The 26371-nt window shown below is 41.3% G+C and overlaps 1 protein-coding gene across 3 annotated transcripts in view; it reads left to right on the forward strand.

The window, feature by feature from the left end:
- The window catches only part of DIP2B (disco interacting protein 2 homolog B), a 224741-nt gene that overhangs the window by 192376 nt on the left and 5994 nt on the right, over positions 1-26371 (forward strand). For all 3 annotated transcript variants that reach the window (XM_059403106.1, XM_059403107.1, XM_059403108.1), the window contains 13 exons: positions 177-378; positions 6897-7006; positions 7143-7223; positions 11439-11562; positions 13021-13142; positions 14376-14487; positions 17486-17595; positions 18295-18425; positions 20220-20388; positions 22011-22181; positions 23181-23242; positions 24217-24274; positions 26114-26188. In XM_059403106.1, coding sequence (XP_059259089.1) covers positions 177-378; positions 6897-7006; positions 7143-7223; positions 11439-11562; positions 13021-13142; positions 14376-14487; positions 17486-17595; positions 18295-18425; positions 20220-20388; positions 22011-22181; positions 23181-23242; positions 24217-24274; positions 26114-26188 — 1527 coding nt within the window. The remainder of the gene's footprint in view (positions 1-176; positions 379-6896; positions 7007-7142; positions 7224-11438; positions 11563-13020; positions 13143-14375; positions 14488-17485; positions 17596-18294; positions 18426-20219; positions 20389-22010; positions 22182-23180; positions 23243-24216; positions 24275-26113; positions 26189-26371) is intronic.

Here is a 26371-nt window from a genome sequence, read left to right on the forward strand (position 1 = left end):
TCTTCCTGCCTCTCCATCTACTTGTGATTTCTCTCTGTCAAATAAATAAATAAAATCTTTATAAAAAAAAAAAAAAGAAAAGGAAAAATCCTAGAGTAGAATAATGGATTACATTAGGAGGATGTCAAAGACAGCAAAATTAATCTTACTGAATGTTTTTCTCTGTGTTTCTCTAGGCGATCGATAGCATTCATCAAGTGGGTGTTTATTGTCTTGCTCTGGTGCCTGCCAATACATTGCCAAAAACTCCTCTAGGAGGGATCCACATATCCCAGACGAAACAGCTCTTTCTGGAGGGATCTCTGCATCCTTGCAATATCCTCATGTGCCCACATACATGTGTGACCAATTTGCCAAAACCCCGACAGAAGCAGCCAGGTAATACGCTATCTTTGAAGACATTGCGTGAAAATTACAACTTCAAGAAGCTGACTTTTGGTGGCATAATGCTTTCTCGAGAGTTGGATTTTACAAAGACGGGTAACACAAGAGTAGCCTGAGATGACCAAAAGCAGGGAGGACTTAGAGCCTGCAGAATTGCCTTCTCTGAGTTTATTACCGGCTTCCTCTTCTGAGTACTTCTGTAGTGTGCTTCCATTTCCTCTGCATGTAAGGTTTGAGGTCAAGATGATCAAAATCTCACTTGTTAGAACTAGAATAAAACAAGTCCTCTAAGAGTAGGTTCTGATAATATAGAATAGCTAGTATTTATTGAGTACTTACTAAAAGCCAAATACAAGCTAAACATGTACGTGTGTGATTCGAAAGTGTTGCCCCCAGCTGTGGAAAATAAAGTGCAGAAAAGTTAAGAATTGTGCTTGAAGTCACATAGCTAGTTAGTGGCCGAGTTGAGACCCACACCAGTTGTAATGCTAAAATCCACACTCCGAATCACTATATTATACTGCCTTTCTGTTGGGAATCACCGAGAGTCATCCCTCAGTCCTGCTAAGCTTTAGGGGTCTGGTTTGGGCCTGTAATATCTCTGGGGAGCAAGATAATTTCAAAATTGTTTACGTCATAATCACAAGATAAATAGCATATTTTGCATTTGCCGTGTTCCGGTGAATTTGAGATGCAAGTAAGTATATGTGAATTGCCATATGGAAAAGAGGAAAAAAAAAAAAACCCAAATAGTCCATTTCACCTTTTTTTTTTTTTTTTTTTAAAGATTTTATTTATTTATTTGACAGAGAGAGATCACAAGTAGGCAGAGAGGCAGGCAGAGAGAGGAGGAAGCAGGCTCCCTGCTGAGCAGAGAGCCCGATGCGGGACTCGATCCCAGGACCCTGAGATCATGACCTGAGCCGAAGGCAGCGGCTTAACCCACTGAGCCACCCAGGCGCCCTCCATTTCACCTTTTGGCCTTATTTCTGAGCAGACGGTTTACAAGGCCAAGTAAGAGGCTAAAGGGAGGAGTAATTGATGGTCAATTGTGTTGAAATATCTGTTCAACCCAACATAAAATCATTATGTTTTTTGATGCTGTTTTAATTGAGAAGTTAATAAGAAGCTCCTAGTTTTCTGAATGCCTGAAAACACATGAGATCCAAAATCTGGATTTTATAGATTGTGCCACCACCATGCACACATGTGTGTACACACACACACAGTATACATCAGCACACTGGCCTCCAAATGTGTTGGGAAGAGACAAGGTATTGGGGAGATTAGGAAGGGAAGGCGAGGTGTGGCATTTAATCATATTTCTGTAAGATAGCTTTTGCTGAAAGGTAAACATAATGTACAACAATAAAATATAAGGTTAGCCTCTTACTTTCTAGGACATTTTTATTCAAGACATTATCCTCACACTATTGAAATTTTAATATACTCTGCTTTGCAAAAGTTACTTCCCTGGTCTGGTGGCTGAAGATGATGTCACAGTTTATCTAGATAGATGTTATTATCAACTCATCCATTAGCCTTAATAACAGCATGTATACAGCTAAAAGTATGTATGATATTTATCAGTTTCTGCTAGTGGAAATAAGAGTTTATGGAGTCATATTCTGAAGGGGCAGTCAAAATCAAGAAGTCTGTGAATAATTCATCAAAAAATATATAAAAACTGTCTTCCTGTTGCCTGCCTACACATCTGGCAGATGTGTATAACACACAACGCCTTCTCCAACTCACATCTTGATTTACTGAAGACCTACATTCATTTGTCATATGAGTGAAATCCTGTTTTATTTTTTTATTATTAATTTTAAAGATTTTATTTATTTGTCAGAGAGAGGGGGCACACAAGGAGAGGGAACAGCAGGCAGAGGGAGAAGCAGGCTCCCTGCTGAGCAAAGATCCCGATGCGGGACTTGATCCTAGAACTCTGGAATTATGACCTGAGCCAAGGGCAGATGCTTAGCTGACTGAGCCACCCAAACATCCCTAAAATCCTATTTTAGTAAATAGTTTTTAATATGTGAAAGATCTTTTTTAATTGAAATATGATCAACATACATTGTTATAGTAGTTTCAGGTGTACAATGTAATGATTCAGCAGTTCTGAATAACCTTATTTAGTGTTCATAATGGTAAGTGTACTTTTAATAATAAATAGCATTTAATCTAGGATATTTTTTTAAAAAGATTTTATTTATTTATTTGACAGAGAGATAGAGATTACAAGTAAGCAGACAGAGGGAGAAGGAGAAGCAGGCTTCCTGCTGAGCAAGGCGGGGCTCGATCCCAGGACCCCGAGACCATGACCTGGGCCGAAGGCAGACGCTTAATAACTGAGCCACCCAGGGGCCCCATAATCTAGGATTCTTTTAACAAAACTTTCATGTCATAGTAGATGCTTAAAAGATGCTACCTAGGACATAGTAGATGCTTAAGAGATTGCTTTTGTTAGCCAGAGTTCAATTTTATTAAATGATAAAACTTATATATAAAAGACTTATTCCTAAGCCCCCACAGGTACGGCATCTGCCTTGTCTAATGAAAGCATTGGGTTTGGATTCTGTATTTTTGCCATCTGTTGTAATTGCCTGCTAAGATCTTAGTGGGATGGGTATGGGTTGGACCAAAGCAGTTTGAAAACCATGGGAGATAATGTGGGGATAACATGAGAGGTTGGGATTCAAGAAGAATACAGGAAAATGGTGATGAATAGGAGTGAGGTAAGAAAGGAGAAGAAAAGGAAGATGGATAAGATGTTAAGGCAGCCTAGTGACAAAAGTCCTAGTGAGCTGCCTGTTGGGGCTATTGTGTAAAGAATGGGAAATGTGATAGGACTGATTTTGGCTGCAAATCTCAGAAAAACCTAATAGCAGCTTAAAAAACAAGAGCAAAGTTTTTCTTTCTCAGGTAAAAGAAATTTAGAGCTGGGCAGTGGGGGACCCGGGTGGTAGCTCCCCTGTCACTGTGGTTCCAGCTTCCCATCTTCTTGCTCTGGCATTGTATCAGTCACCTTTTATTACAGCCGTGCCACATAACAAATAGCTGTAAAAATGTGATAGCTTCAAAGAAGCACTTATTTTTCACTCACGGGATGTGGCTCTGCTGAACTTGGCTGGGACCAGCTGGGCTTGGCCTGACTCCAGGTTGTAGGTTGGGTTCAGAATTGTTCCGTGTGTCTCCTCATCATGGGACCAGCAGCTATTGTGCCATATTCTTAAGGCAGATGGCAAAAGCAAGAAAGCAAGCCAAACCACACAAGCATATTTCAAGCTTCTGTTTGTGTCATGGCTCCTAACATGTCATTGTCCAAAACAAGTTCAGACCATGCCAGGGTCAGTGGAGTGGAGAGGTATACTCCTGTCATATAATCATAGCAACAACAGGAAGGAAAGGAAGGATTATAAGAAAATAAAACAATCTGCCATGGCCATCCTAGCATACTGCCTCAGGGCCCAGTTAGGCCCCCTGACCTCCAGCCATCATTTTTACATTCCAGCTAAGTGGGAAAAAAGACAAGGAAGGAAATGTCCTTTAAACATATTTGTTTAAATATTTGTTGCCCTTTAAACATATTTTCTAGAAATTGCACATATTACTTTCTCTTACATATTAGTCTCCCACACTAAAAGAATATAATCTTAATTCCAGGTATTTATTTGCCCAGCCTTAAACTGGGGGGTCTTTTATTAAGGAGGAAGAGGAGACCAGATATTGGGATTGATGACTGGTATTCTAGGAAACTTGCATAACTTGTGGGGGAAAACAGGAAGGGGTATTTACAGGTACAGCAAGGTATCAGCAGTTAGCCTTCCAGATGTTACTGCTTCCAATTATTTTTCACTTTCTATGATCCTTAGACTTAAAGAATACACACAGAAGGACCTCAAGAAATTGCTGCTTAATTATTTTTGCTGTTTAAAACTAGTCTGAAAAATTCACTTTTGGGGCGCCTGGGTGGCTCAGTGAGTTAAGCCTCTGCCTTCAGCTCAGGTCATGATCTCAGGGTCCTGGGATCAAGCCCCGCGTCGGGCTTTCTGCTCAGCAGAAGTGTCATTCCCCTCTCTCTCTCTGCCTGCTTCTATGCCTATTATGTGATCTCTGTCTGTCACATAAATAAATAAATAAAATCTTTTAAAAAAAAATTCACTTTTAACGATGCACCACCTTTATTAATTTTACAGTATAATTTGAGATTGGGTAGCTAACACAGATATACTCTGACTCCCTTTCCTGTATAAAAGGCTGTCTCCAGTATGACATATCTTGTATGTAACTTGTTACACAGTTTCTTAGGAAAGAGTTTTGCATATTACACTTAAAATTGCAGTAGACTCTTTGTAGACTAAAATTGTTCAGCACAGTGTTGAGGTACTTTATACTTCTTGGGTTTTTTATTCAATTTGAAAAAAAAGTTAAACTCTTCATTTTGAAATAATTTCACACTTCAGTTTGCCAAGTATTACAGAAAATTCCCTTATACCCTCTACCCATACTTCCCCCATTATTTAGAGTCTTATCATTTAAGTGATTTTGTTCCAGCATATTTAGGATCAACAGATTTTGGCAATAAAAGATATTTAATATTAATTCAAATGTAGTAGCATCAGCCTTATTAAAAATTTGGCTGGTACTAAGTTTAGTTATCTTTTAGCCATCTGCCTTGTTTGATACCATAGAGTCTTCAAGTGACTGTCAAGAAAGGCATTCAGCACCCTAGCGCTTTTTTTCTTGAAGAAAGGGAGAGTTCTCCCTTTTTATTTTATTTTTTAATTCAAACCCAATTAATTAACATATTGTGTATTATTAGTTTCAGAGGTAGAGTTCAGTGAGTTCTCCCTTTTTATTTGGAAGTGTCAAACCCATGGAAACGTTGAAAGAATACCACAGTGAATAACCTGCACACCTTCCCCTAGATTTAGTTTATTTACTAATGTAGTTACTAGATTAGTAGTTGACATTGTTTTACCGAACTCTTTGGAAATAAATTGCAGACATCACATTTCACCCCTAAATATTCTGTAGTGTATCTCCAAAGACAAAAAAAAAAAAAAGCTTCTAAAGTTTTCCTAATCAACAACAATGCCATTATTCTATTATGAAATTTAGCCTTGGGACGTCTGGGTGGCTAAGTTAGTTAAGCCTCTGACTCTTGATTTCAGCTCAGGTCATGAACTCAGGGTCAAGAGGTCGAGCCCTCTCAGGCTCCACGCTGGGTGTGGACCCTGCTTGGGATTCTCTCTTTCCCCCTTTGCCCAACCCCCATACCTCCCCCACCCCTGCTCCTGTACACGCAATCTCTTTAAAAAAGGGGGGGGCACCTGGGTGGCTCAGTGTGTTAAGACTCTTCCTTCCGCCCAGGTCATGATCTCAGGGTCCTGAGATGGAGCCCCACATCCCGCTTTCTGCTCAGCAGGGAGCCTGCTTCCCCCCTCTCTCTTCCTGGCTCACTGCCTACTTATGATCTCTCTCTGTCAAACAAATAAAATCTTAAAAAAAAAAAGAAAAGAAAAGAAAAAAAGAAATTTAACCTTAATATAATGCTATCATCTAGTAATATACAGTCTGTATTCAGATTTCTTCACCTGTTTATTACAACTCATTTTTTAAAATTTAGTATCCAGTCAAGGTTATGCATTGCATTTGGCTGCCATGTCCTTTAATTTAGAAGCTCCTAGCCTTATTTTCTCTTAAAGACATGGTTTTTGAAGAGTCCAGGCTAGTTGTCTTATAGAATGTCCCACAATGTGGATGTCATTACTCGTTTAATAAAGTACTTCTGAGATTCCTGATGAACCTACTCTCAGTTCTCAAAGATGGCAGATTTCTTTCCAGACCAGATATTCCTTACTGTTAAGTCCATTTTTAGGGTTATACTGTGATTGGAGCTGATGAAATTATTTATCGGTAGGAATTAGTACAACCAACTGTCCCCTCCTAGGAGTGAAAAATCCCTTATACCCAAGCTATAGGAACACCCGCTCCTCTCCTCCCTCCAGATTCCGGTCTCTTCTCTAGCTCTGTGTTGTTTTTTCCTTCTCTTTTCTTTCTTTCTTTTTTTTTTTTTAAGATTTTATTTATTTATTTGACAGAGAGAGTTCACAAGTAGGCAGAGAGGCAGCAGAGAGAGGGGAAGCAGGCTCCCTGGTGAGCAGAGAGCCAGATGCGGTGCTCGATCCCAGGGCCCTGAGATCATGACCTGAACTGAACGCAGAGGCTTAAACCACTGAGCCACCTAGGCGCCCCGTGTTGTTTTTTTCTAGCAGTTTCTACTACCTGACATGATTTATTTGTGCATGTACTTACTGGTTGCCTTTCCTCAATAGAGTGCAGGCGGTTTGTCTTGTTCACTGTTGTGTCCCTAGTGCCTAGAAGAATGCGCTGTCTGAATTGCTGAGTGAATATGTGAACTAGTTTGGGTCAGTCTGGAAATATTTCAGGGATATAGTTTGAATTATCACCACTAGAGAGTTGATTCTGGCCTTTACTTACAGGTGTGGGCCCTGCTTCTGTGATGGTTGGAAATCTGGTTGCTGGAAAACGCATAGCGCAAGCTGCAGGAAGAGATCTTGGGCAAATTGAAGAGAATGACTTAGTGAGGAAGGTAAGAGTTAAAATGTGTTGATTTTTATAAGCAAGTCAAGAACAGAACTTCTACATCCAGAAGTAGATGGGAGACACATTATTCAACTTTTCCAAAGTTACTGACCCTGATTCTTTTTTCTGCTTTGACTTTTCAGCACCAGTTTCTGGCAGAGATTTTACAGTGGCGAGCCCAGGCAACTCCTGATCATGTACTCTTCATGCTGTTAAATGCCAAGGTACTGAAAATCCAATTGTATATATCTAATCAGATGAACATTATGGGAGGATCTTAGGCACTCTCAATCCCTTTCATCAGAAAATTAATTTCCATTGTCAACTCGGAGGGCAGAGTTACTGCTTTCTCCCTGCTTTGACAGATGAGGATAGATTGTGCAATCACTTCAAGGTTGAAAGGAGACCTCCTGGAGTGTTATCTAATGCTAGCTCTCCTCGCGTTACAGTCCTAACTATAACTGATAGGAACAGTGATAGGAACACTGATAGGAACAGTGGGGCCAACGGTGCAATTCCATAGACCTACACATATGTAGGACGTATTATGGCATGCATGTCATTTTTTACCCAGCTTTAATTCTTGGATTTCCACCAGGAAGAAAATGACTTTAGATAAATACTTATTTTTTAACATTTTATTTACTATTTATTTGAGAGAGAGAGCACGAGAGAACATAAGCAGGGGGAGTGGCAGAAGGAGGGAAGGAGGGCGCTGAACAGGGAGTCCAGGACTCGATCCCAGGACCCTGAGGTCATGACCTGAAATGAAGGCAAGACGCTTAATGGACTGAGCCACTCAGGTGCCCAATAGATAAATATTTTTTGAAACAAAGTTATTTTTACTATATACTTAAATGATTTATTGCTAACCCATAAAAAACAAATTGAAAATTACTCAAACCTTATTAAGTGGTGCTTCCTAATGGATGGTTTTATCAGAATGTAATATTTTTTTAAGTTAGGCGTTTTGTGGGCGTATGCTGGGATCTGTTTTAATGGCTGAATCAGAGGCTAAAAGTATTGTGATGATGGTGCGTAGCAGTATTTCCTGCCATCAGGTAGAGGACTATAGGGCCTATTGAAATTTCCTGGGCCACCCAACCTGTCTCCTTGCCCAGTGCCCCCAGATTCCGATGTATTTTATTCAAACACACCTTTGAGAGGTGTGTTTTTTTTTTTTTTAAGATTTTATTTATTTATTAGACAGAGATCACAAGTAGGCAGAGAGGCAGGCAGAGAAAGAGGGGGAAGCAGTCTCCCCGCTGAGCAGAGAGCCAGATGCGGGGCTCGATCCCAGGACCCTGGGATCATGACCTGAGCTGAAGGCAGAGGCTTTAACCCACTGAGCCACCCAGGCGCCCCCACCTTTGAGAGTTTATGTAGTAATAGAACTTCATGAGGGGAGTATGCTGCACATTTTAGTGAAAAGTCATTAAAAATCTAAAGAACCATTATTATCCAGTAGAAAACTTTTTGACCTCCTTGTTCTACCTCTAAATGAAGTGGGTTTCTCTCCAAGCTCGTGAATTCATTAGGGTCCTTCCATTTCAGTAAGAAGTTGTCAGTCCAGCTTACATCCCTACTCCACTTCCAGGCTGGGCTATAGTTAAAGCTATAGCCCTGTGAAACCTGTACCCCAGGTATTTGTTAGAAGGTTAGAAGGCATACTTTTAAATTTGCTTCTTGGTTAGAGAAATAATATATGTGCTGACTCAAAGACATTTAGTCCATTTATTCTTCTGCATATTCTAGTATTTTACCTTGGATTAGCCCAGAAGGTCAGAAAGCTTGGTGACCATATCACATTATTCCCTCATGCCCAGGGGGAAAGAAAATTAAAGATTTATTCATTTATTTAAGAGAGAGAGAAAGAATGCAGGAGTTGGGGGAGCAGAGGAAGAGGGAGAGAGAGACTCTTAAGTAGGTACCACACCCAGTGTGGAGCCCAGTGTGGGGCTCATCATGACCCTGGGATCATAACCTGAGCTGAAACCCAGAGTCGGACACTTATCTGTGCCATTCAGGCACCCTCTCAAAAATTGGTTTTGGTTTTTTTTTTTTAAGATTTAGTTTACTGCCGTACCATGGACCAAAAAGAGAAATATTGTAAAATATAAGAAATGGCCATACAGATTAACCCTGATTTTAGCCAAAGGAATATCCACTTTAGTGTTATAACCTTATTGTCCAACAATAGACAATTGACTAAGTAAATCATGGCATATAAAATTATAGCATGAAATACTATACAGCCATTCAAAAGAGTATTATAGAATATTTGATTATGCAGAAAATAGTCATAATGTGTAAGTGGTAAAAAATAGCATGTCAGACTTCAGCAAAATAATCTACTACCTAGGAGCACCTGTGTGGCTCAGTTGGTTAAGCATCTGACTCTTGATTTTGGCTCAGATCATGATTTCAGGGTCGTGAGATCAAGCCCTGCACTGGTCTCCATGCTCCCTGCAGAGTCTACTTGAGATTCTCTCTCTTTCTCCCCTACCCCTCCCACTTATGCTCGTTCACTTGCTCTCTCTTTCTGAGATAAATAAATAAACCTTTAAAAAATAGTCAATAATCAAGTACCTACTAGACCCTTTTCTGGAGGCTGTATATTTCATAGTTCATTTTAAGATTGAGGAAACTGAGGCTCAGAGACATAAAATTACTTGCCTGAGAACTAGCAAGTGGTAGGACTAGGAAATAAGCTCTTTCATTTGAACCCAAAGCTGACTTCTGAGCCCACATTCTTTACCAATGCAATACACAGCTTCAGGCAGATAGTAAAATATGGTAATTTTTTTAATGTCGCATGTGAATTTATATATAATATATACTCAATTTTTATTTATTTTTCTTTTTTTATTTATCTGACAGAGATCACAAGTAGGCAGAGAGGCAGGCAGAGAGAGAGGAGGAAGCAGGCTCCCTGCAGAGCAGAGAGCCCGATGTGGGGCTGGATCCCAGGACTCTGGGATCATGACCTGAGCCGAAGGCAGAGGCTTAACCCACTGAGCCACCCAGGTGCCCCTATACTCAATTTTTAAAAGCCAGGAAAATACATTGCAAAATGTTGATAGTGGTTACATCTGAATTATATTTTACTTGTCTCTATTTTCCATATTGAACATGTACTATTTTATATTAGTGAAACTTAAAAGTTATTTTAAAAATAGCTCAATAAAATTTGTTTTTCTTGTGAGACTTTTTGAGTTATAGAGTTGCAATAATTAAGATAGGGTGGTATTAGCCCAATAGGCAGAGAATAATTCGGTTTTATTTAGTGAAGTGGGAGATAGGCATATGCGGTGACCCCACAATTCCATCTCTAGGTCTGCCCTCCACCAAAACTCATGTGTTTATGCATGAGGGTACATATACAAGAATGCTATTGTCCATCAGCAGCAGAATGGATGAATAAATTGTTGTGTGTTTATACAGTTAAATACTACGCAGCAATAAATACGAGAACTACACCCGGGCACTACAGCAGAGGTGACTATTAATGTTGAGAGAAAGAAGCAAAACACAGAAATTTATACCATATGGTTACATTTCTATAAAACGAAACCTTCCATGGGTGGAAGGAAATCAGTGATTAAGATTAAAAACTCAAAATAGTGGTTACATACAGAGGAAAGGAAAGGATGAGAGTAGGCCAGGGTGGAGGGACCCCTAAGGGTGCTTTTGTGCTGCTGGCAGTGGTGTTTTTCATGCCATGCTGGTTCTTATGCTGATGCTTGCTTCGTGATTTTTCTGTTACGTAATACATTCATTTTTTTATGTGCTTTTCATATTTGTGTGGTTTATCTTACACACAAAAGGGTTTCAAAAAGCCCAGCTCAGTGAAACTTGGATTGACACTCAGGAATTGATGAAGACCACAAGGAGAAATTATTCTCAGGATCAAGAGTAGTTGGCCATCTTCTGATCTGCTAATCTTTATTATCAGCTAGTGGACTCTGATTCGGTGTTACTGTTTTGTTTACATCTTTGCTGTTGGAATACTCAGAGCCAAATTCGTGTGACGCACAGAAAATGCACGCAATGCCCATGGCCACACGGCCTGCAGTGACTGTCCCGACCTTACTCCCACCCTCATTCTTCTTTTATTTCCTTTATTTTCCTTCCACTCTTACTTCCTCGTTTAAATAAAAAACTCGAATATATTTTTGAAGCTGTCTTAAACAGGAAAGACTATAGATACATTGTTCGATTTAAGTTAATGTTGCTATTCCCTAAATACCTTCAGGCATTGAAAAAGAAAGGACTACCACAGGTCTTTAAGTACTAGGGGAATTTTTGCCTGAATTGATAACTTGCTACAGAGAATCTACCAAGGCACCAGCCTTTTCAGTATAACATGGAATTGGCTTGTACTTGTCACTGTTTTATTTCCTGAATTTTGACCCTTTTACACTTTCTTCTCTTTAAAGGGAACTACTGTGTGCACAGCCAGTTGCCTTCAGCTTCATAAGAGAGCAGAGAGGATTGCGTCAGTTCTTGGTGATAAGGGGCATCTAAATGCAGGAGACAACGTGGTGTTGCTCTATCCACCTGGTAGGTTTTGTGTTGGTAAACTAGACTCAAGCTCCATTACCAGACTACAGAGTATGAGAGGACAGGAAGTGAGAGCCGCCATCTTTGCCCATGTAGGCTATGCAGCTCCCAGCTCTGGGAGTCCCAGGCACCCAGGCTAAGGTAGGAACCAAGCTTCACACCCTGGAGTTGAGCAGTGCCATGGCTCTGCTGGGACTGTGTCTGTTGTATTTACTCTTGTATTACCCCTATCTAGCATAGTTCCTGGCACTATGGTAAATATCAAATGAATAAGACTTTCTGACTTTTTGGAAACCCTCAAAAGAGGTGCTTTTTTTTTTTTTTAAGATTTTATTTATTTATTAGACAGAGATCACAAGTAGGCAGAGAAGCAGGCAGAGAGAGAGGAGGAAGCAGGCTCCCTGCAGAGCAGAGAGCCTGATGTGGGGCTCCATCCCAGGACCCTGGGATCATGACCTGAGCTGAAGGCAGAGGCTTTAACCCACTGAGCCACCCAGGTGCCCCGAGGTGCTTTGTTTCTAGGAGTGTTCAGGAATAGGACCATTTCACCCAGTTCCTAAAGAATATTGTGTGTGAACTCTTTTGACTTTGCATTTTTTATATCCTGATTGATGTGTAGTCTTCATTATTGCTGATTTTATCTTCCGTGCTTTCATTTAATTTAAAAATGTTCTCTTCACAGTAAGAGGGACTCAGAATTCTTTGATGACAGTTTGGTGTAAATATTCAAAATGTTAAGTGAAATAGTTGAGTTGTTCATTTTTTTATTCTGTCACACTACCCGCACATACCTCTGGCTTTCTCTGATCTCTTATCCCCCTTAGTTCATTTTGTTCTGTTTTATTTACACTGATACTAAGATTCCTTAAAAGGTCATCTGGTAAAAGAATCCCTCCTGTGGTGTTCCTGTGAGAGTGTCTTGCATCCACCAGTGAATGACCTGGTGGTAGACCAGAGCACTTCCGGAGAGGGCCGCTCTCCGTGTCCTGACAGGGGAGAGTCTTCATCAAATTGAGTCACACTTTGCCTCACTAAAACTTGTACCTACAGGTGAAGGGACATCTCAGTAGTCTAATTGCTTGTCACACAGCAGACTTATAAATATTTTTTTTAAGCCTCAGGTGTTCCTCATCCCACCTTTCCCCATTCTTTTATTTCTACTAAGTATCAAGTAATGATCTCAGAATACCTTCCCTGGGTGTCTTTCAAGAGTTTTCTTTACTTCTGACTTCCTTTCTTGTTATTTATACTTTGCTTCTCTTTATTTTTTAAGTTGTTTTATATGCTTCCTTCTTTACGTTCAAGCTCTTCTTGATTTAAAAAACTTCTTCTGTTATTATCTATGTTAAATTATGATCTCAATAAACTGTCTGGCACATGATTTAATTAACTGGCTTTAGAAGATCTGCCATTTAGTTTCTCAGTGATAGTGGTCAGCTAAGTGACTCTGTCTTGCAGGCATCGAGTTAATAGCTGCATTCTATGGTTGCCTCTATGCCGGGTGCATACCTGTCACTGTCCGACCTCCTCATGCTCAGAACCTTACGGCCACCTTGCCCACTGTCCGCATGATTGTTGATGTAAGTACCGAGTATATCTTGCCTTGTCCTCATCTCATAAAACCCAGAGTCAGACAACTTCAGATCCTTGCTAAATTTCCGGTTTTGTTGAGTCAGGAAGTGAAATCTGTCCCCTAAAAGCCGTCTTCTTTTCACTTACCTGACTAAAATGACTAGCATTTTTCAGTGAAGGAATGTGGGAAAGTGATTATTGGTGAGGTACAGAATTGTGTTTTTATCATGAACACTAAGGAGGTGAGGCTGACATTAGTAATTCTCTATAAAACTTTTTGTTGTTGTTGTTGTTTTATCTCCGTTCTTAAAAAATGTTCTCATTTTTTTCTGCACAGTAGCCAAGGTAATTTTATATGCCAAACTGAATTCTCCCCAGTGTTGGTCATTTTTATTTGGGTTAGTTTTATAAATTCACTTGGTATAGCACTAAAAGGTATCCAGATCCTGCCCTGGAAGTAATGGAAGTTTCTAGGGGATATGAGAATCAAAGGAAGTAACATAAATCTGTATTGCATTGTATCCAAATTCATGTTACAACAAAAAGGCAGAATTCTAACTTGTGTAACATTGTTTCTCTAAGGACTGCTGTTCTGTCAGCAAATAGAGCCTGGGGTATAAAAGCCATGTTCACCAAAGATGATTTTATCACAAAGTTCAGTTCAGCAAAATGCCCTTTTTACAGTCTGCAAAGTAGGCCAGAGCAGCAGGGACGGGAGTCTCCTTCTGTTGATGGTTTAAGGGGAAGTTGATCGCTTTGTGTAGGTGTGAGGGAGAGCTTAGTTTTCTTGACAGCTCTGCATCCCTCAAATTCAGGATATGTTCTGGGTCTAGTGAATTTCTCCATTCACTAGGCTGTGGCAAACACTAACTCCTGCAGCAGTGATACTCTGACTCCTCCCATTCCCTGAGCAAAAAAAAAAAAAATCCACGTTTTTACTTTATCATGGTCTTCATGAAATCAAGGGATGTGGGCATCCACACTGTTAAAAACAATAACTTGTGTTGTGAACAGGTCCATTCTTCTGAGATAAGTCAGTGTTACACAGTCCCAGAAGGACAAATGGAGGGGACACACCAACATCCATTGTACTATTGTATGTTGTTTAAACAATGAATACTGTCCTGCCGGTATGGTGTGCTTTTAGTCCAGTATGAGTTGCTTTTAGCAGCAGCCAGAGCCTGTGGGACCACATGGGGACTAAACGTCCTGGTGCTTATTTCTGTCCATTTGTTTTCTAGGTCAGCAAAGCAGCCTGTGTTCTCACCACACAGACCCTAATGAGGTTGCTGAGGTCCCGAGAGGCGGCAGCAGCTGTGGATGTGAAAACCTGGCCAACCATCATTGACACAGGTAAAAGTGAGATTTCTCCAGACCTCTTGAAGGAACAAGAACATTCACGCCCCGAGCTCTCTAGATTCTCATGCCAAAGATGTTTATACAACTCTTAGGTTGCAACACATTCCACCTACTGAGACAGAGGCAGAACCTCCTGTCCATTCACTTGTGTTACTGAAGGACTGGGTACTGCAACAACCAGATCCAAAGATGCAGATCACAGGCTGCTAAGAGCTCTTGAAACCAAAAAGTGTCTTACTCTTACTCCTGACATCCTCAAACAATGGTTAGGTTTTTATGCAGAATATAACCGTGTACACATAAGGCCATGTAAAAGCTTGACACACTCTGATCCTTGACTTCCAGATATGATCTAGTTAAAGCAGCATTGGACTAGGAGTCAGAAGACCTAGTTCTATTTCAAGCTCAAGTACTTTTTTTTATATAATCTTCTCTGAGATTACCCTTCCCTCAAATGTTACCTACCCTTACCTGACTCACATACTTTTTGAGAATATCAAGTACAGCATAATAGCAAGGTACTTTAAAAACCATAAAGTAGGGGCGCCTGGGTGGCTCAGTGGGTTAAGCCTCTGCCTTCGGCTCAGGTCATGATCCCAGGGTCCTGGGATCGAGTCCCGCATCGGGCTCTCTGCTCAGCGGGGAGCCTGTTTCCTCCTCTCTCTCTCTGCCTGCCTCTCTGCCTACTTGTGATCTCTCTCTGTCAAATAAATAAATAAAATCTTTAAAAAAAAAAAAAAAAAACCATAAAGTAGGGGCACCAGGGTGGCCCAGTGGGTTAAGCCTCTGCCTTCAGCTCAAGTCATAATCTCAGGGTCCTGGGATCGAGCCCCACATCAGGCTCTGTGCCTAGCAGCGAGCCTACTTCCCTCTCTCTCTCTCTGCCTGCCTCTCTGCCTGTTTATGATCTCTCTCTGTGTCAAGTAAATAAATAAAATCTTTTTTTAAAAAAAGTCCATAAAGGACATTCATTTAAGTGTTATCCGTGCTAAAAAAGCATGGGGGAGAAGACGTGGGGATACCTGGTGAATGGTAGAGGAACGGGAGTGGATTTTAGAATCAGGTGATGATGTTTAAATCCTGATACTCTGTTCCTCTCCTGTATCCCTGCTAACTGGGCCAAAACTGTCCATAAATTGGGAGTTGCAAAAACCACGTCATGGAGCTGTAAAGATTAAATGACATAAAGCACCTTGCACATGATCATAAAAATAAAATCTTTTATCAAGCCCTTGCTATGTGCCAGTCATCTAATGTATATTGCCCAATTCTATCCTCACACCAACCGTATTAGATAGGTGTGAGTTTTGTCCTCATTTTATAGATAGGAAAACTGAGGTATAGAGAAGCTAAATAAGTAGCAGAATTAAAATTCAAACCCAGTCGATTTGGCTACATTCCTAGACTCATAACCATTCATGTGCTTTCTCCCTGTTTTCAGTAAGTACCACATGGTGTCTATCCAACTCAGGAACATTTATGTGGGTTTAAATTCAGGGATGGTAGATATTTGTGGTGGTTTTGTGCCAGGTGCTGAGCTAGATGTTTTTACGTATGTTGCTTAAGTACAGAAGCACAGTTCTGTATAACAAAAATGGATTGTGTTGGTGTTAATGATGCAGTTAGATCTACTGTGGTTATTAGACTCAGTCACATTTCAGGAAGACCTGAACCTGTGGGCTGTGATAAAGACAACAGAAAGGTTTCTTTTGGGACATAAGTGACCCTCCCCTATACAAAACCAGGTTGAAAGTGATAGATAGGGACGCCTGGATGGCTCAGTTGGTTAAGCAGCTGCCTTCGGCTCAGGTCATGATCCCAGCATCCTGGGATTGAGTCCCACATCAGGCTCCTTGCTCGGCGGGGAGCCTGCTTCTCCCTCTGCCTCCATCTACCAGTGCTCGCTCTCGCTCTCTCTCTCTCTCTCTCTCTCTGACAAATAAATAAATAAAATCTTAAAAAAAAAAAAAAAGTGATAGATAAAGTCTTTGGTTTGACCAGAGATGGGTGCCCAACAATATAGAGACTTAAAAGTCAGAGTCAGAATTGTTTCTCGATCCAGGAAGCCACAGGAGTTTTGTTTGTTTGTTTTTTAAAAGATTTTATTTATTTATTTATTTATTTATTTATTTATTTGACAGAGCGAGATAACAAGTAGGCAGAGAGGCAGAGAGAGGGGGGGAAGCAGGCTCCCCGCCGAGCAGAGAGCCCGATGCAGGGCTCAATCCCAGTACCCAGAGATCATGACCTGAGCTGAAGGTAGAGGCTTAACCCACTGAGCCACCCAGGTGCCCCGACATCCTTGGTTTTGACACACTTCACTTACAAAACAAATATGGGAGGAAAGGAGAGGTATATAAACGAGAAAGGAAAATAATCCCCAATTCTAGGTTTTCCATCTTAAAAATCTAACATATTATCTTGAAGAAAAACAACTTTTAAAGCTGTCCACGTCTAATATTGCATTTACTAAACTGTAAATAATGAACCTTAACTTGGAACCAGCATGATAACAACTAAGGCTTTTTCAAGCTTTTTGAGTTGTTTGAAAAGTGCTTTATGTGAATTAACTAACAATCCTGTGAGGGTAGGTATTATTCCCATTTTATAGATAAGGAAACAGACACAAAGAGGTATAACTCCAAAGGCACTTTGATGGTAAATGGCTGAGCAGGATTTGAACACCAGTGATCTGCTTCCTTAGTTCATGTCTTCTACTGTTGTGTTACATTACTCTCACCAACCTTCTAGAAAATACATTTGCCTGATGTAGAGTTGCTTTGTTTATATTACCCACTGGTGTCCTCAGCACCAACCCACTTCCCAGAGTGACATTACATGAGCTGTTTGGTTAAATAGGAGAAGCCTAAGCTTTGCAAATCCCAGGACCTCTATTTGTCCATGGCAAAGCCATAGAAAACCAATTGAAAAGCCATGATTTTTGTGTTCCAGTTTGTATGATTAATATCAGGTTTTTTTCCTTTCATTGCAGATGATTTACCCAGGAAAAGGTTACCTCAGCTATATAAACCGCCCACTCCTGAGATGTTGGCGTATCTTGATTTTAGTGTCTCCACAACAGGCATGCTGACGGGAGTGAAGGTAGAGTGGGCTGGAGATATTGACTGTCTCTGGATGCTGGTAAAATGCCAGGTCTGCAAAAAATAGAGATGACCACTGCCCCAGGGACTTGAGATGTGGATGCCAGCTGCTTGTACCAGAGACCAGTAGGCGGGGGATCAGAGGTCCCTGCTATATTTAAGTAAAAGCATTGGCTCTTCCGGAATAAGTTATCCCAAGGAATGTGTGTTATGAAGTGTTCTGAACCTGGCCTAGAAGCTACTAGGTAATAATTGAGTCACAGTTAAAGCCAGTAAGAAACCAGAGATTCATATTTCATAGAACTCCGTGTTAATTAATGAACAAAAGTATGTTACCTTATGTTAGACTTAGGTAGGCTTTTTTTATTTTTTAAGGTCTATTTATTTATTTTAGAGGGTGGGGAGTGGTAGAGGGAGAGACAGAATCTCAAGCAGGACACCCCACTGAGGCTGGAGCTGACATGGGGCTCGATCGATCTCACGACCCTGAGATCATGACCCGAACTGAAACCAAAAGTCAGATGCTTAACTCATTAAGCACCCAGGCACTCCAGACTTAGATAGGCTTTTTGAAACAATGAAAAACAGACATCATTTTGAAGAGTTTGGGGGAAATTTAAACTTTTCAAAACTGTCATTAGAGCTTTTTCTGCCTGTGAGGATGCCAATTCCATCCTGTTCCATGTTCCCTACTTTCCAGATGTCCCACTCTGCAGTCAATGCTCTTTGTAGAGCCATCAAGCTCCAGTGTGAGTTGTATTCTTCTCGGCAGATCGCCATCTGCCTTGACCCTTACTGTGGACTTGGCTTTGCACTCTGGTGTCTCTGCAGGTAGGAATGGAAAAACAAAGAAACAGGATGTCTTTGGGGCTATAACCATCTCATCCTTACCTTTGCTTCCTTAATTTGGTTATGTTTCAATAAAATGCTGATGTTTCCTAAATGTGGGTGCCTGATATATCTCTGAAGTTCATTTAGTTTTGTTTATATTCCCTTTTTTCCTTGTCTGTTAGTTTTATGCCTCGTACATAAAGTGAGTGATCTTACTATTGCTCTCTGCTTCATCCTGTAATCCTTATTGTAGAAGCAGAGCCAAGTAGAAGGATGATAGTTGGGTGAAATATGTCAGGCTTTGACAGCCAGAACGTACCCCCTAGGTTTGGCAGGAAGGAGTATAATGAGATTGGATGACAGCATGTGGCTGGAAAGTAGCATGCCTGTCCTGTCCAGATTATGTCTACTGGAATGGCAGATCCCCACTCCTCCCAGGGAACCTTCTCTCAGCCCTGCATTTTCACCTCCCTAGTAGATGTCCCCGTGAATGCTTCAGAGACACCTACAACTCAGCATTCTCCTCATCTTTGTTGGGACCATTCACCTGAGGGGCCCAAACTAGGAACTTGAGCATTAGCTTCAACTTCTCTATGTGTGTGTCTCACAGCCAATTAAGTGTCTTGTCTTTTGTGGCTCAGTTGTTCCTAAACCTGTCTGTCACTTCGGGGTCTTTAAAAAAGCAAAATAATGAGCCTTCCTCAGACTTACTAATAACTTAGATCTCCAGAGTTGGTGACCACAATTCCAGTATTCTTTAAATACAGGGTTCTTGGGCTCCTCATCATTCAGATCTGTCCTCGGTTTAAGAAACTGAGGATTCATGGGCTGTGAACTATATATAGGATGGGACTCTACTGTCATTCCTTTCTTTTTATCCTGACTGCACTGTCGAGATCCAAGCCATCATCATCTCTCACCTGTCCTGTCCCTCCCTCGCCAGTGTCTGTGTCTACAGTCCCTCTCCATGGTGCTGGGTTCACCCCATCTTAAAGCTGCAGCGACTGCCTGTTGCTAAAGCCCAAACTCCTTCAGACCATAGTTTCTCTCTTTTTTTTTTTTTTTTTTTTTTTAAAGATTTTATTTATTTGACAGAAATCACAAGTAGATGGAGAGGCAGGCAGAGAGAGAGAGAGGGAAGCAGGCTCCCTGCTGAGCAGAGAGCCCGATGCGGGACTCGATCCCAGGGCCCTGAGATCATGACCCGAGATGAAGGCAGCAGCCTAACCCACCGAGCCACCCAGGCGCCCCATAGTTTCTCTCTTTTACAGTTTGGCCCCAACCCTTCTGGCCTCACCACTCCCCCATGCATCCTGTGCTATAGGATTTCATATGAGGATGCTATCTCTGACAACTTTAAACACAACGTATACTTCTACATTTCTTTTCCTTTGCATACACTGTTCCTCCGCCTGGAATGCTCTCACCATCACCCTCATTTCCTCTAGCCATTATCAAACTCCTGCTTATTCTTTAAGCCCCGGCTCAAGTGATACCTACTCAGTGAAACACTGCTCTCCCCTCGCCCCCAGCTTTCCTAATTTGAGTGACTTGCTCCTTCTTTTATGATCTTGATTTTATGATCTTCACACCTCAGTTACGGTATGTACCACAGTCTACTTTATTTTAGTTATTGTGTCTTATGAGTTAGATGGGAACAGAGTTGATGCTTAGAGCTTTGTATCTCATATAACCTTCACGTGCAGCAAATAGTAGTTGAGTGGATGGTATTCTAAAACATCAGGATGTCTAGAATGAATTAATAATGTCAGCTCTCACCTTTCTTCATTGCAGTGTCTATTCAGGTCACCAGTCCATATTAATTCCTCCTATGGAGTTAGAAAACAACCTTTTCCTCTGGCTTTCCACTGTCAACCAGTACAAAATAAGGGACACTTTCTGCTCCTATTCAGTAATGGAGCTCTGCACCAAAGGGCTCGGAAACCAAGTGGAGGTGCTGAAGGTAAGAAACAGCTACACAAGTAGCTGGTCCCGGGAGGTTTGAAAGAAATAGGCCAAGTGTGCTGATACCGGACTAGGGCTGGACAGGTGTGTCTGCCTTTTTCTTTCTAGCCAGTCAACATTTTGTAAACCTCTGAATTTTTATTTCCTCCACTCTCTAGTTTACTGCGCTCTTTCAGAATTTAGTCTGAGTATTACTTTGTGGAGAGGAGGGTGAAACTAGTTGGGAGATGGAATGGAAAAGACTTCTTGGAAAGATGAAAGAGAACTGTGATGTCATGTGTGACTGGCGTAGGAGAGAGTCAGAAGACACTGATTTTCTTTTTTTTTTTTTTAAGATTTTTTCTTTATTTATCTGACAGAGATCACAAGTAGGCAGAGAGGCAGGCAGAGAGAGAGGAGGAAGCAGGCTCCCTGCAGAGCAGAGAGCCCGATGTGGGGCTCGATCCCAGGACCCTGGGATCATGACCCGAGCCAAAGGCAGAGGCTTAACCCACTGAGCCACCCAGGTGCGCTGACACTGATTTTCTTTAACAGAGAATTCTGTGGGGTTTAAGAAATAAAACGGGAGCATAGGGGAAAGGAGGGAAAAATAAAACGAGATGAAATCACAGAGGGAGATAAGCCATAGGAGACTCTTAATCATAGGAAACAAACTGAGGGTTGCTGGAGGGGAAGGGAGTGGAGGGATGAGGTAACTGGGTGAGGGACAGTAAGGAGGGCACGTGATGTAATGAGCCCTGGATCGTATCTAAGACTAGTGAATCACTGACCTCTACCGCTGAAGCTAATAATACACTGTATGTTAATTGAATTTAAAGAATAAATAAATAAATAAATAAAACTAGAGAATTATGACCCTAAGAATTATGACCACTGAAACCAATAATACACTGTATGTTAATTGAATTTAAATAAGAATAAATAAATAAATAAAACTAGAGAATTATGACCCTAAGAGAATTATGACCCCAAGATGAAAAGAGAGAAGATTCTATCTCTAGAGTGCTAGATCCCTTTTTCTCTCAGTTCCTTCTCTCCATTTTGAAATAGGAAGACATCTGAAGTACAGAAATGGAGAGGTATATGGGGCACCTGGGTGGCTCAGTGGGTTAAGCCTCTGCCTTCGGCTCAGGTCATGGTCCCAGGGTCCTGGGATTGAGCCCCACATCAGGCTGTCTGCTCAGCAGGGAGCCTGCTTCCCCCTCTATCTCTGCTTGTTTCTCTGCCTATTTGTGATCTCTCTCTCTCTCTGTCAAATAAATAAAAATTTAAAAATTTTAAAAAATCTAAAAAAAAAAAAAATAAGGGAAGAGACGTCCCGTCCCTCCCTTAAAAAAAAAAAAAAAGAAATGGAGAGGTATAAAAATAGGTGTCTGAAGAATCTAAGATTTTAGATAAAAGAGGAAAGAAATAGAGAATGAGGCAGACTTACCAGTGATTAGTGATGTTAGTGGAATGCCTTGGCATTTCTGAAAACTTTTGCCTTTTGCTTTGATGTCTGAGATGACAATACACAGTTCCTTGGCTCTTCCTGACCCAAGAGATAGAACTATGGCCCTACTATTCAGTTCTTTCTAAGTTCCTGCTAACTTCAGCTCCCGGGCCATTGGTGTCTTACAGACCAGAGGAATCAACCTCTCCTGCATCCGGACATGTGTGGTGGTGGCCGAGGAACGACCCCGCATTGCCCTCCAGCAGTCCTTCTCCAAGCTCTTCAAAGACATCGGGCTGTCCCCTCGGGCTGTCAGCACCACTTTCGGATCGAGAGTCAATGTCGCGATATGTTTACAGGTGACTGTCATGAAATCTTGCTGGGTAATGAATGACAGCAGAGTGTGTGGTACTTGACAGCAGAGGCGTCAGAGCCAGGCAGCCTGGCAGGAGCCCAGTTCCACCCACTTGCTCTGGGACCGCGGGCTCTTCATTTGGTTTTCATGGGGCCTCGTTTTGCTCCCCTGTAGGGTGAAGATAATAGACTTGTTCTTCACAGGGGCATTACTAGGTAGATATATTTGGAGCCATGCCTAGCAGTTGAGCCCCCAATTAAAAGTTTACTCTAGTAGTTGAATGGTACATGATGATGAATCAAGATTTTTGAGTCCTATTTGAATTCTATTAGTATCTTACTTTCTGTTTTTCTGTCTCCCCCTTTTTTTTTTTTTAAACAAAAGAAGCACCAATAAGCCTGTATTCTTTTCTTTAGCCAGATGGCAACTTTGCCATGTTATTGTTGGTGGGTAAATAATAGTAAAGAACTAAGTCTGGTTTTAGGGAGCTTGGAGGCTTAATACAGTAAATACAGGCATAGACAAGAGAGAGTAAGAGAATATGGCATACATGGATGGGTACTTTCAGGCCTTCTGGGACGTTCAAGTAGCATCATGATGATTTAACCTTGGAGCCCCATCACAGGCTCCTTGCTGTCCACTTAGGCCAGTGATGGTTTTGAAAATCCTGTGGATATTGGCCTGTCTCACCTGTGCCTCAAGTCCAGGGATGAGAACCCTCCTCAGCCTTGCAACCTTCCAAGGCTGCATCAGCCCCTGTGACGAGGCCCCTGGCTTGCTCTCCCAGGGGTCGAGGGCAAGAAACACGAGACCATGAGTCTCTTTCGGGTGTTCACTGCAACCCTGCCTCATCTAGTTGAAGAGAGAGTGAACTTTCAAAATAGAGTGTGAATTTTTCATGTATATGGCTAAATTACCTATTTCTTGATTTGAGAATATGAAATATGGAAATATAATTCATTTAAATTTTAAATAAACAATGCATTGATTTCTCTTTCTTTAGGGAACCTCAGGACCTGATCCAACTACTGTATATGTAGATCTGAAATCACTGAGACATGACAGGTACAATAGATTTATTATGCTCTCTCCCTATTTGGGTTTCTAAGCATAAAAATTTCTGAGCCCCAGGAAAGCTGTCACTTTCCCTCATTCCTTTTGTTTGTGTCTTCCAGGGAGGGATAGGAAGAGGGAAGGAATTTGTTTTATTAATATGTGATAAGATTTGTGTTTGTAACAAGGAAGCTTTAATTCTCAGAGTTGCTATGCTGTTCTTTAATATTAAAATCTAATACTTAAGGGGTGCCTGGGTGGCTCAGCGGGTTAAAATCTAATACTTAGTTCCTGCCTGTGTAAAAATATTTTGTGACATTTGATATAAAGTGAACTAAAATGGATAGACTGTTTCCTCTGGGAGTTTAAAAATAAAAGATAGAACAGACAAGATAAATGAGGCAGAGTAGGGTTTTTGAAACAACACTTTATCTAAACCCCAGGAATAAAAGCCCTCCTCTGCATCAGCTTAGAGGGGAATTTTAGCTATGTCCCAAGGTGAGCACCTAGCCCTAGGGCTCTGGGACCTTTGCCAGGTCCCAGTGACTTCGGTGGTGTGCATCGATGTGCCCCATGGCACTGACCCAGCTGGCACAGGTAGAGCATCTCTCTAGCGCCCAGGGAGAATTTCATCATCTTATCCCGGGGAGAATTTGCCCTCCAGAGGACACTGGACAATGTCCATAGGCGGTTTTGGTTGTCACAACAAGAGGGTTGCTACTGACATCTAGTGGGGTAGAGGCCTAGGATGTTGTTAAACATCCTGCAATGCACAAGATAGACAGTCCCTCATAAAAAATTATAAAAGAACATATTCCGACCCAAAATGTCAGCAGTGCCCAAGTCTGAGAAACTGCTCTGGTAAGAGAAGGAGAGACAAAATAGAGGTCTCAAGAGGGCAGTATATAGCTGTAGTAGATGTGCGGCCATTTTTTCGAATATGTATACATTCCTATACGTATATAGTAAATATTCTTCTTCTTCAGGGTTCGTCTTGTGGAACGGGGTGCCCCCCAGAGTTTGCTCCTCTCAGAGTCTGGAAAGGTAATTTGTCTGTTAACCATTAGAAGTTGGTCTGCCTGGGAAATGATTCATTTTATTTATTTTTATTTATTTTATTTTTTAAATGTTTCATTTTAAAACTTGAAGCCATGTAATGTGTTAGTACCCAGGGCAAGCCTTAATTGAAATCTGGAGAGAATTCAGCAGTTTCACCTTATCTAATACTTTCAAATTCGTATGGGTACATAGAGAAGAAGAATTCTAGATTTGAACTTTCTTAATTCTCACAGATATTTTTTTCCAAAAAAATCCCACTGATATGTTATTCTTATTTGAAAAATCAGCAAAATCCAGTATTCATTATATTCAAGGTGGAGAGGTAAACAGCACTTAGAGGCAATTCTATCTTTATAAATATTGTAAGGAGAAAAAGAGGGTGGCAGTGGGGAGGTGTGGTTGAAGATCAGGGAAGGCGTACATGTGTTTAAAGCTGAGAGAGAAATCAAAACGGGGAAGAAACTACGGATATATAGAGTTTGTGTCTGTAGGAATAAGATTTCTTAGGTGAGATGGAGGCTTTAAAATGTTCCAGAAGAGACACAGTTACTGTCTTAGTCCCTTTGGGCTGCTATCACAGAATACCATAGACCGGGAAGCTTACTTCTCACAGTTCTGGGCACTGGGAAGTCCAAGATCATGGCATCAGCAGATTCCGTTGGACGATTTTTGGTTCATAGATGGCGTCCTATTGCTGTATTCTCACACGGTGGAAGGCCCCAGCTCCTAATACCATCTCATCGGGGATTTAGGTAGATTATATCCAACATGCGAGTTTCGGGAGACACGACATAAGTCTGTAGCAGTTTTGAACATTTACTAAGGGTGATAGAATATCAGCATAAGTTAGTGAGTTTCCCATTCTTTTGAAGAGGTAACAGTGATGCCTCAGAATTCCTTCTAGTAATTCTGAAAGCAGAGGGGGAAATTACATAGATAAAAGGGGATCCTGTCTAACCTATCAAGCAGATCGAGTCCATGGGGCACTTATTGTAGTTTGTCTCTTCCATTTAAACACTTTCGAGTGGAGTTGGGCTGATCATCTTAGCGCATTGTCAGATCTCCCTCTGCCTCAGCTTGTGGTTGGGCGCCTCAGAAGCTTTCACCCAGTGCCCAACCCATCTGGGGCGCGAATGGTCTTTTCTCTCCTTCCTTGAAGTCTTAGATGTATGACCCTGGATAATCACTGTAGCGCTTCTCAACTAACCTCATACTCTAGAAACCCAGAATAGGGGTAACCAGAGAAGGCGTGAGCCGTTCTTATAGCCAGCACCTCTTCTTCCTTTTCTCCCCACATTCTTCACATTCCTTTTCTCTCCTCAGGGAGATCCCAAGTAAGCGTGATGTCTTTCGTGATCCCAGGGGCAGGATTCATTCTCCTGCAAAGCCTCTATCATCCTCTCTTGCTCTTCAAGTTCCTCTCACTTAGCTATTGCTGCAGACGGGAGTGGAGCCGCTCAGGTGGTCCCTTCCTGCTGTCCTTTCTGCACTAAGGGGTCTTCCTGCCATCACTGCAGTGAACAGGATGGAGAAAGAAAATGAGAAAGGGCAGTCACATTACAGATTCCTACTGTTAACGGTTCTGGGCTGCAGTTTCTCATCCTTTTGAAGGGAAGGTAGGCTGGTTGGCTCCCTGGTTTATTTTTGAGGATGAATATTATTATACCTCTGGTCTCCACGAAGGACAGTCCAGTGAACAGCGTGTCAATTAGCTCCTGCCTTTGTATACTCGCTTACCTCTCTGAAGGAGGGGTGGCGGGGGACTGCATTTCCGAGGGGTTATTAGAGTTGATTGAGTCTTTGTGTTTTCCCTTTGATGCTCAGATTTTACCTGGAGTGAAAGTGGTTATTGTTAATCCTGAGACCAAAGGGCCTGTTGGAGACTCTCATCTTGGAGAGGTATGTATAATTTTTATCTTTACTCTGAAAAGTCGGCAATAAAGACTTTGGGGTTCACATTTGAGAAGTCAGTGAAACGGTGGATTTAACTTTTCCCCCATTGTGAGTTGTCCTCTTTTATTTTATTTTATTTTATTTTTTTAAAGATTTTATTTATTTGACAGAGGGAGATCACAAGTAGGC

Source organism: Mustela nigripes, chromosome 6, assembly GCF_022355385.1.
Source record: "Mustela nigripes isolate SB6536 chromosome 6, MUSNIG.SB6536, whole genome shotgun sequence".
In the NCBI taxonomy this organism is placed as follows: Eukaryota; Metazoa; Chordata; class Mammalia; order Carnivora; family Mustelidae; genus Mustela; species Mustela nigripes.